The sequence below is a fragment of the Talpa europaea genome (assembly GCF_964194135.1).
Source record: "Talpa europaea genome assembly, chromosome: 13".
NCBI classification, from domain to species: Eukaryota; Metazoa; Chordata; class Mammalia; order Eulipotyphla; family Talpidae; genus Talpa; species Talpa europaea.
The window spans coordinates 91,580,046-91,596,962 of record NC_140080.1 but is presented as its reverse complement, the minus strand read 5'-3'; the positions used below and the strand labels follow the sequence as shown (position 1 = coordinate 91,596,962).

At 41.9% G+C, this 16,917-nt stretch overlaps 1 protein-coding gene across 1 annotated transcript; it reads left to right on the top strand.

The window, feature by feature from the left end:
- Window positions 1-721: 721 nt before the first annotated feature.
- LOC311183376 (serpin B3-like) lies at window positions 722-7,574 on the top strand (the record flags this gene model as incomplete). The annotated part of the gene is made up of 7 exons (XM_084252714.1): window positions 722-769; window positions 1,352-1,384; window positions 2,858-2,986; window positions 3,320-3,437; window positions 4,287-4,429; window positions 4,725-4,880; window positions 7,173-7,574. The coding sequence occupies 7 exons, from the start codon at window positions 722-724 to the stop codon at window positions 7,572-7,574; spliced, it is 1,029 nt and encodes a 342-aa protein (XP_084108840.1).
- Window positions 7,575-16,917: the final 9,343 nt, after the last annotated feature.

The following is a 16,917-nucleotide window of genomic DNA, read 5'->3' as shown; positions in this document are numbered from 1 at the left end:
ACCTAAGAACATGGGCCATTTTTGAAATTAAGAATGATGTGTTTATATTGTGCATGTGTTTTATTCTACATGATTTCATTGTAGTTCATCGTCACTTCTGATTTTGTTACTTCTAATTTCTGGGGAAAATTTATGTATCTTGTTCATCTCATTTGTCCTTTAGCAGATTTTTTTTATTTCCCAGTCAGCAAATGTGTTCTTAGGAACTCTGTGGATGGTGCCTGACACTGCCCGTGGTTTAGGAGAAAAGACAGGGGTGCTCAGGAGAAACAGTGGGGTGCCTGCCCCTTGGGTCCTGGGCTGTGTCTCTGTCCTAAAGCCTTTTCTACACAGAACTAGTGCAACCAGTTACCCAGGCAACATTAAGATGTCTATTCCTTTTTCACAGAAATCTTTTAAAAGGAATAATTTTGCGAATCTAGTTGTTAGAGTAATACCTGCACATGATGGAAGACTTGAAAAGTTAAAAAAAAAAAATTTAGCTGCTAGATAGAGTAAATCAAATATAAGCAGTTTATTCCAAGAAAATTTCATGGCCTGGTAGCCGCTCGATGACATATTTTATCATGAATCTCCTGCTTCCCCAGGTGTTCCAGGTCACCCCAAAGTCACCATGAGCTCACTCAGGTGTGAGTTTGCTGTCAATCTATATCAACAGATGAGAAAGTCAGAGGAGGGAAATATCTCCCTTTCTCCCCTCAGTATTGCGTCAGGCTTAACCATGATCTGCTTAGGGTGCCAAGAAAAAACTTCATCAGAAATTCAGGAGGTAAGTGACAGCTTCCTTGACATTGACCAGTTCGGACTGGCAGCTCTGTGGCTGGGATGTTATCATCTGATAACAGACCTGGCATTCCCCTGGGTGCCCTGGAGGCCGAGCAAGCTTTCCCATGACTCGGTGAGCACCGAGCTGTGTGAGGGGGCACCCTTCCCCCAACACCCCAGCCCCAGGTGCCTCCCTGAGCTGAGATAGCCCATTGGGTGCTGGGATTGCAATTGCCCAACCATCAGAGTGAGACCCCATGGAAGAAGGGAGAATCTGACTAAAGTCCAAGGGACAGAATCATCCCATTTCCTCAGCAATGAATAAATGCTTCTTGGAAGCGGTTGACCATAACTCAGCTTTGTTGTAGTTGTCCAGGGAGCAAACGCTTACCCTGAAGATTTTGTTATTCTTTGTTTTCTTTTACTTTCATGTCTTTGTTTCTTTCTTTCTTTCTTTTTTTCCGGTGTGTTTGGGGGCTTTAGGGAGCTTTGTGTTTGTTTGGGGCTAGAGTATTTTTTTTTTAATTTCCTCTGATGGACACAGCTCTTTTGAGTCATTTTCTTGTTCCCTTCCTGTTTCTCCCAGGTCCTTTACCTTAAGGAAAATGAAAGATCCAAGGTGAGATTTTGTTGTTTCTTTTTAACATGAGAGTTTACCACAGTTTCCATGAGACAGAGCACCTGGGACAGGAATGTCACACAACCAAGAGGATCATAATTTAAAGTGGGAATTCCCCCAAACTCCGGAAAGTCCATGTTGATAAGGACTCTTGAGCAAAGTAGATTGTATAAACAGAGTCATTTCTCGTTTCCTTTTACATACTCATTCTTTCACATTTTTTCCCCCAAGAGGAAGGCAGCATTTTGTTGAAGAGCGTGGGTTTAGGAACCAGAAGTTCAGTTTCAGGCTCCTGCCCTGCTGTCCAGGAACGGTGACCATGGGAAACACCACTGCCCTGAGCCAGAACCACTCACCCCAAGAATCCAGGGCTAATAAAAGATCTACCTTGATAGATGCACATTTCGGCAGGGGCCCAAGGACTGGAAAGACTCATGCATGTTATGTATCATTATCATAGATCAACAAGGATTATAGCGATCATAATCATGTTGCTAAAAGTAAATAATTTTAATTAATTCAAATAATATTAATAGGAATAAACATACATTGAAGTACTTTGGGAAAATGATTATAGAAGATGGATGATAGCAAGTGGAAGTTTCTAGATTCAGATAGACCTGGGTTCAGAAATTGGCTCTGATATATTACATCTGCTTGGAGAAGTTATTTAATTCTCTGAGCTTTCTGGCTTTTATCTGAATTGGAGGAAAGTCTTAAAGACTCTGATGTAAAGACCTTTGCAGTGTCCCTGCCTTGGCGTCCCACCAGCACCAGTGAAGAGCCATGCATCAGCTGGTCACAGGAGATAGTGCCAGGAGGGAGTATAATGGGGTTTTGTTTTTAAAACAATGCAAAGTTTACTACTCACACCAATGATGGCTATCAGAAAATGGTTCTAGCCCTTAAAGAACTTAACTTTAGCTAAACCTAACCATTAAAACCAATTCAAGGATATCCCAAAATGGCCTCCCTCTTGGCACAAGGGGTTAAGACATAGCACTGTGATGCTATCTGCAGCCACAGCAGCAGGAGTTCGATCCTCAGCCAGGGAGGTGACCCACATGGCACAGCAGACCTCTCCTGTCTCGCCTGCTGCTCCCCTCAGCAGTGTATTTCAGTGGATCTGCCTGTTCTAGTCCCCACTTTTTATCTGGTGAATCCTTTCACCACCACCACCACTACCCTGCACCTCTGGCCTGTACCCCAGTTCTTGTATGCATAAATAAATAAATCCTTAAAAAAAAAAAGAAAAGAAGAAAAACCCAATAGTAGAATGGAGCTGTAGCTACAGTTAAAGAGAAAAGATGAAAGATTTAAAGGACATTTGAGCTAAAATACACCAAATTTTGGGGAATAACAACTAACATTATCTGTTCCTTACCAAAATGTAGATATGGATCTAACAGACTTACATGAATTTAGATTTATATTGACAGATAATTCAATGGCCTCACTCTTTGATATTTGAAGGTTGGAAAGTTGGAAAATGTACATCTTCACTTTCAAAAATTTCTGGCTAAAGAAAATCAGCCCAATGGTGCCTATAAGCTAAAGATCGCCAACAAGCTCTATGGAGATCAGAAGATTCCGTTTCATCAGGTAAGTCCCACTGGTTGGCCATACCTTTAATTTACTCTCTGGGTTTTCCTCCTCCACTCACTAGATGGGGGGAATTGGGAGGTGGTAGGGACAGTGAGAAAGTAGCCTGGCTAACTCACATGGGGCGCTTCCCCCAGGGAGCACCAGGCTCCTAAGCCCACTCCACCCACTGGAGTGTCCCAGACAGAACCGGGTCATCCGCAGGAAGTGTGAGGTTAGGGGTTGTCATATGTACAATATTTGATCATGATTGAATATAACTTAATTTGTAATCACATAGTTACTGATAAACTACTCTTAATTCCTCCTTCTTTCTCCTTTACTGTGTCAAAGGAATTCTTGGAAAACATTAAGAAATTTTACCTAGCCAGCTTGGAAGCTGCCAATTTTACAAATGCTGCAGAAGAAAGTCAAAAGACAATTAATTCCTGGATGGAAAGTCAAACAAACGGTACAGTAGGAGAGGCTTAATAGCACCAAGTCTCTGCTGTATGGGAAGCCTTGGCACCCCACATGGTGTGCCAAGCGGGGCAGGGATGACATGAGTGTGCAAAGAGGACAGGGGAAGGCCCTGGAATGGGTCTAGGAGCCAAGCAAAACAAGGAGAGCCCAGAAAGGATATCAAGATACATGGCAACAGCTGTCCATGTGGCCTCGCACATGGTCATGAGTAAATGTGTTTTTATGTATCCCAGTTCTCTGCTCAGACCCCATCTGACTGGATGTCCATCTCTTACTTTAAATATGAAGCTTAACTCTAGAATTATATCCCTAAGAGAAAATATTACAATATTAGAAAAGCGTCCACTTTTCTTCTGTTAACTGAGAAAAAACAGCTCTCCTACAATGAGCTCCCCTCCGTGGGACCTGCAGCTGGAGCTGCCCACAGCCCTTCTCCCTCCCCATACTCCATGGGGATGATCTCAGCTGTCTTCCCCAATCCCGCAGAGAGCTTGGCAAAAAAAAAATTCTACCCTAAAATTTATATCCTACCTCTCACTCTGATTACAGCCAACCTACAGCAATTCCAAGTGGAGAATGAAGAGGATGACCCCCAGAAATGGTGGGGGGACAGTGCCGAGCATGTGTATCAGATTACAGAGTTTACATATATGTGAATTCTGTGTTCAAAAATATGTATCTTCAAGAATATGCAGGCCCTATTTCCACTGAGTAGTGAGCCAAAATGTGAAAAAAAAAAAAAACACCAGAATAATCAATGACCATTGTACCTTTCAAAGCATCTTGCAGACAAACCACTGTGCTCTTCATGACAGTCCTTTCTTTTTTTCTTTTGCAGAAAAAGGCAAGATTGTTTTTCCTAAAGTTTCTCTGAGCAACACCACTCTCCTGGTTCTGGCGGATATAGCCTATTTCACAGGAGAATGGGACAAGAAATTTGATGGGAAAATGACTGAACAGGGTGAATTTTGGCTAGCCAAGGTACTGTCAGGAATTAATTTATCCAATTAATGCAGCTAAATCTGGAGTGTTGAATCTAAACACACCTTTGACCAAAGTACAACTGCAAGGGGGAGAATAGGATTCCCCGTGGCTGCATTTCTTGGGGTTTTTTTTAAACTTCATTTAGTTGGATTACTTGAAGGAATGTCCCAATTCACAAATTTCCCAGGTTATCACTTAGAAGAAAGATGTATGGGGTATGTCTATAACATTACCTTCTTTTTTTAAAACTTGGCTTCTTTGGACATCTGTTTGTGACGTTCATTTTCTGCAGGATAAGAGCAAACGTGTGCAGATGATTAAACAAACCAACTCCTTTAATTTCTCCTCACTGGAAGACTTGAAAGTGAAGATCCTGGAAATCCCATACAAAGACAAAGAACTAAGCCTGGTGTTGCTTCTGCCCAATGAAGTAGATGGTCTGAAAAAGGTACAATCTTGTACAGTTGACTCTTGAGTGATGCAGAGATTAGGGCATCAACCCCCACACTCTCAAAAATCCGAGCATAACTTCTGACTCCTCAAACGATTACGAGGAGCTTGCTACCTGATCAGAAACCTCACCAAAATATAAAAAGCCAATGAACACACATGTTATATGTTATATGTATTATACACTATATCCTTATAATAAAGTAAGTTAGACATAAGAAAAGATTAAGAAAGTCATTAGGAAAAAACTGCATTTACAGGGCTGTGCTGTATTTACAATGTCATTAAATTTACATCATCTCTTTATGAGACAATTCATGTATAAGTGTACCCTTGCAGTTCAAAGGTCAGCTGTAATTCCTATTCTTCTTTCTACCCCTCAGTTCCTAAGACTATGAAGTTTGTGTGGACTGTTCCTGGCAGCAGTGCTCACAGATGCTGGCGGGGTCTGGCAGCGCTCAGGAATAGAATATATCTACTTACATGCATAAAGAATATATCACTTCTTCTCTGCACACAGTTTAGGTGGTGAGCTGTAATGGAGAATCTGACATCCTGTTGGGTTAAATATCTTAAGTATCACACTTAAGTATCTTAAATGTTCTATGGAAGAAGATACAGAAAATCTTAACATCAGATCCCACTAATATTCTGATGAAACAATGGGATGTCAGCTCAGAAAAAAATATACCTTGGCTCACACACTTAATATTTTGCAAGCGCAAGATCATTTGATATGTTCTAATCTATTCACTTAAAGATAAGGAATCTAAGACTCAGATGTAGGCGACACATGGAAAACATGAGTGAATTGCAAATTCACTCATTACTGAACCAAGCAAAGTAAATAGCAATGGGTACTATTTGCATATTAAATCACAGTGATATTGTGGACAGTGAACAAATAGCTCTATCTTGAGCTCACTTTCCAGGTCAGAAGTATCTGTTCCTAGGAACTCAAAAGGCATTTGGAGCCTCACTCTTGAGTAAGGGAGGGCGAGGAAGGGGAAGTGAGGTGGGGGAATTTTCCTTTTAACATTGTTATAATGAATAAAAAAATAATACCAAAACCCATATCTGGATCGTAAAGACATTCCAAAATGGCCATCTGCAATTATTATAATAGCCTAACAGACTATCATATTGCTGAGTTTGCAGTGAACTTGCCACACTCAAAATATATTTTGCGGGGGCCTCCCTGGTGGCGCAGCGGTTGAGCGCTGGGTTGCAAAGCTGCCCACAGCCTCTGCGGCACTGATTTGATCCCCGGCTGCTCCCCGGCCACAAGAGGAGGGTCCCACATGGCGCGCAGACCTCTCCTGCCACCCGCTGCTCCCCTCAGCAGTGTACTTCCATCCTTCTGCCTGCTCTGCTCTCCCCTCTGGCTCTGGTGAATTCTCTCACCCTCCCGCGATTCTGACTGTACCCAGTGCTTGTATAAGTAAATAAATAAATAAATCTTTAAATATATATATATATATATATATATATATATTTTGCGGTAACAGTAGAAATGGGAATTCCTCAGAGAAAGTGATATGGCATTACAATATTTGCACCCCAACTCAGCAGTCCATACTATCAATGGCATCAGGAACCTCAGTACTGGGATTTTATCCAAAGGTAACAAGTCAAAACAAGGCAAATCTTTTGAAGAAGTGGCTCAAAACAATGAAAAATTCAAAACCAGGGACAATAGTGCAAGTAGTTTAACTTAGGGACTCGCACACGGTGAATGCTAACAGGACATGAATTTAGATATATGCATTCAGTATCAATTTAATGGTTGTATGTTCAAATTTAAGCTTAATTAGAGACATATACTTATATGAAAAAAAGTTTACAATAGATCAAGTGAGAGAAATGAAAAGTTTCTAAGTTATCATTGTATTATATAAAATATTAGCACAGAAGGACATTAACAAGAAAAAACTATTTAAAAATAAAATATACAGTGGGCTGGCAGTTTAAGAAATGGAGATATGCAGCTCTTCTTTCCAAACTAACTTTATTTGGTGGCTCTGTTGTTTTACATAAATAGATATACTATACACATATCTCTACTAGCCATATCCATATTACATGGAATACAGAAGTTTCAGTTCACGATATATAATACAGAAGATTCCTTTTAAAATATATTTTTATACATTATGTATAATATGTCTAGTAAATGAAATTTGTATTTACTTTTACTGTCAAAATGAAGGTTTTCCACATGATTCCACCTAACACTGTGTGCGCCGTCCACTGAGATCGCATCAGTTGTTTCTTTTTCCCTTTGTTACAGCTGGAAGACAACCTCACCCCTGAGAAACTAACGGAGTGGACGAGCCCCCAGAAAATGAGCCAGAGGCAGGTGAGCGTGTGCCTACCTCGGTTCAAAACGGAGGGATACTATGACCTCAAGGCCATGCTGATGGCCATGGGGATGGTGAGTGCCTTCAGCGCCCACGATGCCAACTTGGCCGGCATGACAGGAAGCAAAGGTCTCACCCTGTCTGCTGTCCTCCACACGTGCTTTGTGGAGGTGACAGAGGGCAAGGAGGCTGCAGCCACGACCAGGGCTAAGGCGAGCGCAGAGTCCGCACAGGCCTCTGAAAGCTTCTGCTGTGATCACCCCTTCCTGTTCTTCATCAAGCACCGTGGGCTCAAGAGTGTCTTCTTCTTTGGCAGAGTCTCTTCCCCTTAGGCTCAACGGGTGGCCACTATTTTAGAGAGAGAGTCACAGACCTGTTCCATGCCACTTCCTTTTCCTTTCTGCTCTCATCATCATTAGTAAGAGTGGGGTGGTCTCAAGATAAGATGAAAAGATATTTCAACTCTGTGTTCTCCAAAATTTGAAATATTGTATCTGCTCTTTCAAAAAGCATGTCTATTCTTCAAATGTCTAAATCTAGACATATGTACCTATATGGAGCTGGTTGATGCTGGGAATTTTACATGGCTGTTCTTAATAAAATACAACTTATTCATGAAATTTTTCCCTTTTCCTAGTTTTTTTTTTCTTTTCACCAAAGCGAAAAGAAATATATATATTTCTCTATATATATTTGCTATGAGGGGTGGGCAACTTGCACTTTGGTGCATATATATATATATATATCTTAGAAACTTTGGTGCAAATATATATATGTATATAATTTAGAAATATAATTTAGAAATATATTATCATGTTAAAGGAGAAATTCAAAACAGGAGTTGGGTGTGAGGAGGCTGGAGGACAGGCTAGTCCCAGAACATGAAAGGTTTTGTCGCCTGTGTTAAAACATCCTTATTCTACATAGAAAACCATCACCAGTTTTGCTTGTTTATTTTCCAAAGAAAAGAATGAAATGCTCATGTCTACATCTTTAAAACAAATCGCTAGCTATTGTAATATAAGTGAATGAGAGAACCAGAGTTTGGACTCGAGTAAGTTAATTAATAAACCATGAGAATGTCAGGAGTGAAGACAGAGAAACAGCTAGTGTGCGAAACGTGTAGGCAACAGAAACCACAGAATTGTGGCAACATCTTACACATGGCAGAAAAGAGAGCTAGAAGCAAGAATGGTGCCAATCATTCCCCCATACCCAACTGCTTAGATGGGAGATTTTGTTTTGGAGAGAAGAGAACATCTCCGTATGGAATTGTCTAGTAAACATCTGGCTATGCATCTAGAGCTCAGATGCAGGATCAGAGTCGAAGCCCTAAATTTGTCAAGCTTGATATTACACTTTGAGAGTTACTCTCTTGAAGTTACTGAATAAATATGGCAACTCCAAAACTTGATTTTTTTTAAGTAATGAAAGATCCTAGTGCAAGAGTAAAGATGAGAGGAAAGATCTAAATTGACCTTGCAGTACATCACTTTTATTTTCTAGAATATAGCTTTTCTAGAACAGATTAGCATTCGTTCCAAATCCTTCCCAGTGAGTACTGAAAACCAGATGATTGTATTCGCCATGAGTTGGAGGCCTGGAGCAAGGTCTAAATTCTCTGCAGCGGAATTCCGTAACCCAATAACTGAGCAGAGGGAGTACAGGTTTCACCATGCAGATGTGTGACTTGGCCAAAGGGAAGCGACAGACTGCCAAGAAATTGGGTGACAGGAGCACATCTTGCAGTGAATATCCTGGGAAGGGAAGGGAAGAGGAGGGATGAAAAGAGAGGCCCTGGGGCACTGAAGGCTGGAGTAAAGAAATGGTGGGCATGAGTTGTGGAGAAGTATGAAGGGATCTGAAATTCGACCCAAGGCCTTAAGTCACTCAGTGACCTATCATTTGTTCTATGAGGACTCATTTGCAATTTTTATTACAAAAGAGATAAGCATCCTAAAGGCCAGCATTAGAGGACTGATTCCAGCGCAATCAGACCATAACACGGAACAATACCCTAATGTATGGGTCAAGGCAGAGTTTGGTCTGCAACTCAGTGGCAGGATGGATACAAAACATACATGGAAGTACCTGAGGTCAGTCAGAAAATAGCCCTGGATAGTCAGAAAACTAGAAATCTACAAAACTTAAGGCTCTCATAAAAGGGGCCAACTCAGAAATTCAGGAAGACATTTTGCAATAGACACAGGAGACCAGGGAGGATTCTGTCCTCCCAAGAGTGTGTCGTTCCCCAAGAACAGGCCCATTCAGGATTCCTGTCTTCTAGGATCTTGAGGTCTAAATCTGTATTGTCCCTGTTTGATTATTATCTGCCCCAATGGGTGAAACCAGAAACTCTTTTCCTCCACAGCATTGCATAAGACAGGCCATGTTTCATTTGCTAATGATGCAGTTTCTTCCTCCCTAAGATTATGTAAATTATGTAAATTTCCCTCTAACAATAATTCAAAGAAAAGCAAAAGCTTCCTTTTTTTTTTTTTTTTACTACATTCTAAATTAGAGATTGATCAGACAAAAGTGAGGTTCACCTTTAGATAAACAGCCCATCACAAATGCAGCACTGACTGTATGTCCATCTCCCTGCAGAGATATTTAGGCCAGTTTCAGAGGCTGCAAATCAATGACCTCAGTGGCAATGCTGAGCCAATCACTGAGAGAATCATGGTGTCTCTCTACTTCCACAATCGGGGAGCTCACCATCCTGGGACCAATGAAACCCATCACAGCATCCCTGATCCCTGACTGTTCTATACATCTGCATTTCACAAATGATGGTGCTGGGAAGTTCAACCTCTCCTCCCAGTCCCAACCTTCCGAACACACTAGACAGATATGGTCGTTAGTTACATGCTCAGGGGTTCTGATCCCTTCTATGAATACCCAAAGAGGGGCATGGAAAGAAAGCTTGGCCATTTTAGATTGGCAATTGTAAAATGTCAATTTGAGAACTGGTTTTCCTGCCAGCACCTTCTGCAGTGACAGATTGGGTTTGGCAATGAGAAGAAATTGACTTGGAGATGCAGAATGCCTCGCAAATATAAGATCAAAAGTAAATATTTTTCAAAACCCAGGTCTGAGTCTGTGCCATCTTAGTAAAACAGAACTTTTGAGGGGCTTGTCCCAGCACCGGGGGAATTTCCCCCATCTCTCTGGGTTCTTCTCAGGCTGGAGAAGCAAATAAATTAGACAAACGAGGAGGAGAATGACCCACATGTGGAGAATCACAAAGGAGACTGCCTGAGAGTTTACATCCTGAGCTGAGGAATGAGATGGGGGCCTGGTGCATAGGGGAGAAAAGGGGGGTCTCAAATGATAAGGAGATGACTTTGATGTCATTTTTGGAGTCTGTGGGTTTGGAGGACGGGGTCCTTGGGTCCACCCTGGGAAAGGTGTCACCAGAGCTCCCGTTTCAGCAACAGGCAGCGAGTTTCCCAGGCGAGTTTCTCCACGAGACGAGATGGTAGCTGTATTTTAAAAGAGCAGATTTTATTAGAGAAAAGAACAGAAGAATAATGGACACTTGCATAGACACAAGCAAGCAGAAAGGGTTAACCTGAAAGGGGCAGGTTTTTATGTCACAGGCGGGCGCCTTTGAGGAGAGCGGCCTCCCCTGAGGGAGGTCAGTGAGGAGAAGTCCCGGCAGGTCACCGGCCGCCAGGAAGGCTGCTGCCCTGCAGAGGGAGAGAATTGGTGAAAAGAAGCAACTGCATAGTCACAGGTGAGCAGGACTGCTGCCCGAGGTCAGTGCAGGGACTGCACTGATACAGCCTCCTTCTTGTGAGTGGTTGGATTGTTACTGATGTGGGACAGCTGTGCAGAATCAGAAAGAGACCAGAGATGCCACAATGGGCCCAATCTCCTTATCTTTCCCCTCAGGTCTGTGCTCTGACACTCCCTCCAGCAGTCTGGTACCTGCTTGGGCCTTGTGCCTTGTGATAATCACTGATGCCTAAGGATCTTGATTTCCATAGCTGGGTTAATGGCCATGTTCATTCCCTCTACCCCCACCTCCTTGTGTGAGTCAGGTTTTAGTCTTGAGATGTCTCCTTTAGGTTTTCTATTCTTTCCTCCATCAGCTGCATGTGGTAAAATGAGGCTGCTCCAATAAGAAGGTTATTTCTGGAGATGACCCTGTGTCTAAATAATCTCTGTCCTTTAAGTCACTGGTCATAATCTCCCTGAGGACTTCAATGTCATTAGCTCCACGTGTCAAAATGATGCACTTGGGGGATAGGTGCTTTTGGGAGAAGCACTTTCTTCAGGCTCAATACACATCAGTATGGGGTTTCTTGGAACACTCACCTCCTTTATATGTGGAGATATAAACTGTGGGAGGAGGGAAAGACTCCGTCTTCTCTCCATTCTTCTAAGTTGGTAAGTATTCAAGTCAACATCAGACCGATTGACAAGAGAAAAAGCAAAATAAGCTCAATAACGACACATATAACGGCAGGCACACGGGAGAGACCCAGTGAAGATGAGTGACTTCACCAAGATGGCTTAAGTCACCTCCTTAAATATTTTCCAGCTAAAGACAAAGGATGTTGGGGGTTGGGATCTGTGACTTGAAAGGAAGGAAGACAATTAGAGGAAAGCAAATTTGCAAACAAATGTGTATAGGGCCAGGTAGAAGCCAAAAAACACAGCAAGATGCTTTAACAAACTTTCTGAGTTTCCCCCAGTTTACCACATTCAGTGCAAATTCTTTAGTGCTATCAATGAAAACATCTTTCCCTTCCTGCAATACGGAAGGAGACACCCGTACAACAGAGATTTGCCCTGTCATGTCAATATCTCTTACAGAGGGGCAACCCCCATCCAGCTTTCAGAGCCCCTCCATGCAATAATCATTATGCCTAAGAGACATATGTGAGGTGGTAAAGCCAAACATGAAGAAAAATGTCCCTCTGACCTGGAATCCATTTGCATTTTACAACTGATGAAATAGCTCAAATTCTAATAATGTTGCTAAGGACAGGATGGCCATGATTTGGTTTCCAAGCAAAGATAGAAGATGCTACAGTTAATGATGATGGTGATGATGATGGTGGTGGACATGGTGGTGGTGGTGATGACAATGATGGTGATGAATGTTGGTGATATCATGTTGATGACCAAGAAAATAGCAACTAACATTAATCTATTTTAAAACAGGCCCAAGCACGCCACAGTAGAAAAACCACTTATTGTACTGGGCCAAAGGGCAATTGTTTCAAGCCTTGTTTGAGAACTCAACTGAATAGACATTCTCATCACAAGGACTGACTGATGATTGAATACTTTTGCCAGACAATAGAATCAGTGACACATTTTGTATCGCCAAGAATAATTCAAGCTGGATTTGTGAAAGAGCACACAGCGACCCATCATAAAACCCATCACTGTGCAATGCCCAGTGCCCAAGGTGCCGGAGATAAACTAGAGATAAGCTGACAGTAGTAAATACTCCAGCAGACCCTCCGGGCAGGAGAGATCCCTCCATCCTCCACCCTCAAGTGCCAAAAAAAATCCCTCAATAGCCTAACCCTATAAAGACTAGAGCTCCCATTTTTGGGGTGAACTCTTGGCCTGCAGAGAGTCCTCACCTCATGGACTTTCAATAAAGCTCGTTTTTGTCTGATACTCTTGGCCTCCTTTCTTTTCTAATAATTAGTTAACACTAATTAACTTTCTTCCTAACCACTTACCTCTTCTACCACTTTTCTTTCATAAAAACTCCCTACTTTTACCCCTTCTTGAGGCAAAATCTCTAAGTTTCTACCTGGAGGTATGCAATACAAATTGCAATTCTTTGACGCTCAAATAAATGCTTGATTGCCTCTTTTTTGACTCTTTATTTTTGAGTTACCATTTTCCAAATCTTTTAACAAGCATGTATTTTATTTACCCACACAACAGCTCAACAAGGCAGAAAATCCTATAAAACCCATTTTTCATATTAATAAACTGAATCTCAGAAAGATGAACTAAACTACCCAAGGTCATTGTTATATGTATTGATGCTGTAATGATCCTGATTGATGGACATGGCATTGACCTTGGAATGACCCTCACTGATCCAGGTGAGGGCAACTGAGAGACAGCATGTTAGTCAACAATTAAAAAAGCAACCCCTTTTTTAGAATGACAGGCATGTAAAGTGCAAGGACAAATTAAAAACCTAGAGGTACCGAAGGCTCACCTAAATTAAAATGAACAAGTGGTGCTAATAATATGCCTCTGAAAAGTCTGGCACCAGATTAAGCCAATTTGAGATGTTGATGAACTCCATGTCCATGGTTCTGAAGCCTTCTCCAGGTTTTGCCAAAAGCCTCAGAGGCCTATACCCCAGTTCGTGCATGCATAAATAAATAAACCTTAAAAAAAAATAAAAAGGCTCCAGGGACTTCTCCATCTGAGAAGTGACTCTCCCTGTGACCATTTGGCTGCCAGGAATTTTTCAGACCTGTCCCACCACTCTGGGCTCCAGAGCTTTGCCAAGTGGATCAACTTCCTGCCCCGCCTTTCACTGCCAGTTGAATGCTATGTTTGTATTGTTGTAATGTAGTTACCTCCAAACTCCTAGTCCCAGTAAACTCACATTGAAGTCATAAGCATTTGCCTTGAGTTGTAAGTGAATCCTCTCTGCTCTAGCAGAAGGGTACATTTTTGAGAGGCCAACTTTATATTACAGCCATATATCTATTTCTGATATGTGGAATATTTATATTCAGTTTGTCTGAGCCTAAAGTCGACACATAAGAGGAGGATTTAGAAATGGACATGAAAAAAATTTGTTTTTATTGCTAGTGTGGTTGACCTGAATTCCCTCTTTATGTCTGAATTATTTTCCAGTACTTGATGATGGATCATTTCATAGGGAGCAGTCCCCCATATAATGATAAAATGATATTAGAGATCATTTATACAATTCTCTTTACTTAAACAATAAAATAATATTACAAAGAAATTGACTGTCATCCTTGAGATCACAGGTTGAGGTTGTGCTGGAACAGAAAGTCCAGCTTCCTGGCCCTAGGTCCAGAGAGCCTCACTCTGCTTCCATCTCCCCCGCCCCCAACCAGGTTGACTAATTTAGTGTTATGTGCCAGGTCACCCGCTTGGGTACTCATCTGTTATCTCACAAAAGCCCTGGCTACACAGGCTTATGGTCTTCATTCCCAGATCCTTTTGCTGATATCAACAAGCCCAAAGCCTTTGCTCTACAGTTCACATGTAGGAACACAAAAGTGACTTCATCCTGTATCAACAGCATGTTGGTAATTGCCCTAGCCTGGGAAGAGAGTGAATTTCTCTGTTGCTTCTTTTATGTGTATTAACCTGTACCTTGGATTACACACAACTCCTTTGATCTTAGTAGAAAAGGGTTCTTTGCGACATGTCCCCCCAGATCGCAGGCGACACAAGAATGATCACACATACTGAGTGAGAAAGTTAGGAGATGGGAGTAGGTAGTCCGTGAAGACCAGGGTGCCCCAAGTCCTTTTATCAAACTGAATTAGAAACAGCGGATGAATTTCCCTTCCTTCTCTGGAAATGATTGGCATAGGGCCTGGGCACCAGGTCCGTGACAAGAAGACTCTGGGGCTGACCTGGGGCAGGAGCACAGAGGATGCACATTACCCCAGGAATCTCATAACCTTCCAACTTCTGTTCTGCTGGAGGAAGCTAAAAAGATCATGCCGCTCTTACAGAAAACCTGAATAACACAAATGCTCAAAGCAAATGGAAACCATGACTTCGAGACAAACACCAACTTGAAGCCTAAGGAAAGACCAGTCCTTCCAAGAAGAGACAAATGCAAGCACTGATTTGCTGAAACGAACATGGAAGAGGGACAGGACACCAGGCATGGAAAGGAGAGCATCCTCTTCCCCTGGGGACTGCCATGAAACTGTCCCAGACCTGACCCCGAGAGGCCTTCTACCTTTGGGGAAAGCCAGGAAACCAGCTCCCCTCTGGCGCAGACAAGCAAGCACCACACAGCCAAAAAGGCCCCTTCAAGGTCAAGGTGCACAGATGGACTGAAAGTTGAAGGTCATACAAGAACTCGGGAAAACCTTTCAGCCACCAACACTCCACCCTAAATGCAAGGTAACTCCCCAGCAGTGCGAAAGCCGGGCAGCTCTGAAGGCCTCTGTCCAAGCAGCAAAATCCAAACTCAGCTCAGATCCCACCTGACACACTCACTGTTGCTCACGAGCTGCACACCAGAAGAGACATGTCCACGTCCAGGATGAAACATTTTTTCCCTCAGTCTCTACTCGGAGTTTTGTATTCAATACAAATTTGTGAGACACACACATACCCACTAACGCATACAATTTAAAAATCACCAACTTTCCAGGAGACAGACAACAGGATCAGACTCAGATGATACAGATGCAAGAACTCTCAGAGAGGAAACGTAAAATGATGATGCTTCAGATAGGCAGGCATCTAGTGTGAGCTTTGAGTAGCTTTTAGAAAAATATTTGCATTAATGTTCTTATCACTGGCCAGAATATAAAATACAACATAAATCATGTCCACTGGACTGAGGTAATTACATTACTATCTACAGTGTTTCACAATTCTCTCGGGACTGTGATTCTAACAGTTGGTTTGGTGACTATTTCCAAATATATGGGAATACTAGTTCAAGATAGTTTTAAAAAAAATATGAGTTCAAAGAGAAAGAGAATTGAACATTTACTAATGACCAGATAGTATTTTATGTAAATTTATTTTATGTAAATTCCTCATTTACATAAAATACATCATTTACAAAAAATAGTATCAATAGGACTGTTGGTGATAACCAAACTGTGGCTAATTACCCTTCACGCTGGCAATAAGCAATTCCCTGCCTTCCTTTTTCTCATATAAATCACTTTAGAAATTATGTGATTTCTCCTCTTTGAAGTATGTATTAATTTTTTTGATGACTAAATAAAACTTGACTCAGCTTTTATGGCTGAGGGATGCTTTTTCTCAAGAACCTGGAAGTTATCTCTTTAAAATGCAAGCCTCAAGGGAGTAGGGCCCTTACCTCCCAGTTTCAATAGGAGGGTAGGAAGGCTTTGAAAGCAGAGGGGCGACCTATCTGCTGTGCTCAAGATGTGCTTGGTTTTCCTCCGGGTGAAACTGACTACTAGCTAACACAGATGGCCATGCCAGTTACCAGGTAAGTCTGGAACGATCTCTGTGTGACGAAGGATGCTGTAAGTACTCTTACTTAAGATTCATTAATGTTTCTTGTTTGAGAACGTGGGAGTAATGAGTTATATCTGTTTGGCTGTATGAGACGATAAGTGAATTCCCTTCTTTATCTGCAATTTCTTGGCAAATTGCCTGTGCTGTGTGTCACAGTCTGGCTTAATGCTTGTTCCATAATGAAAGTGTGTTCCTTTTCCATGGCCTTTCTGGAGAGGATTCCTGGGTTGGAATGTTTCCTTTTTATTTCTATTTCCCTAGCACATTCCGTGATTATGTAAAGTATATTTTGACCCACCAGAGTCCTTCCATGGACACTAAAAGGAAATGTGTGTGGTGATTTAATTTTGACGAAAAGAGGCGTTTGTTCGGCTTTCTTAAAGCATTCTGAGCTATGCCGGGGCCGGGAGAGAGGGTCATGCTGAAAATAGCAGTGATAAAGTTAATGGCACGTAAAAT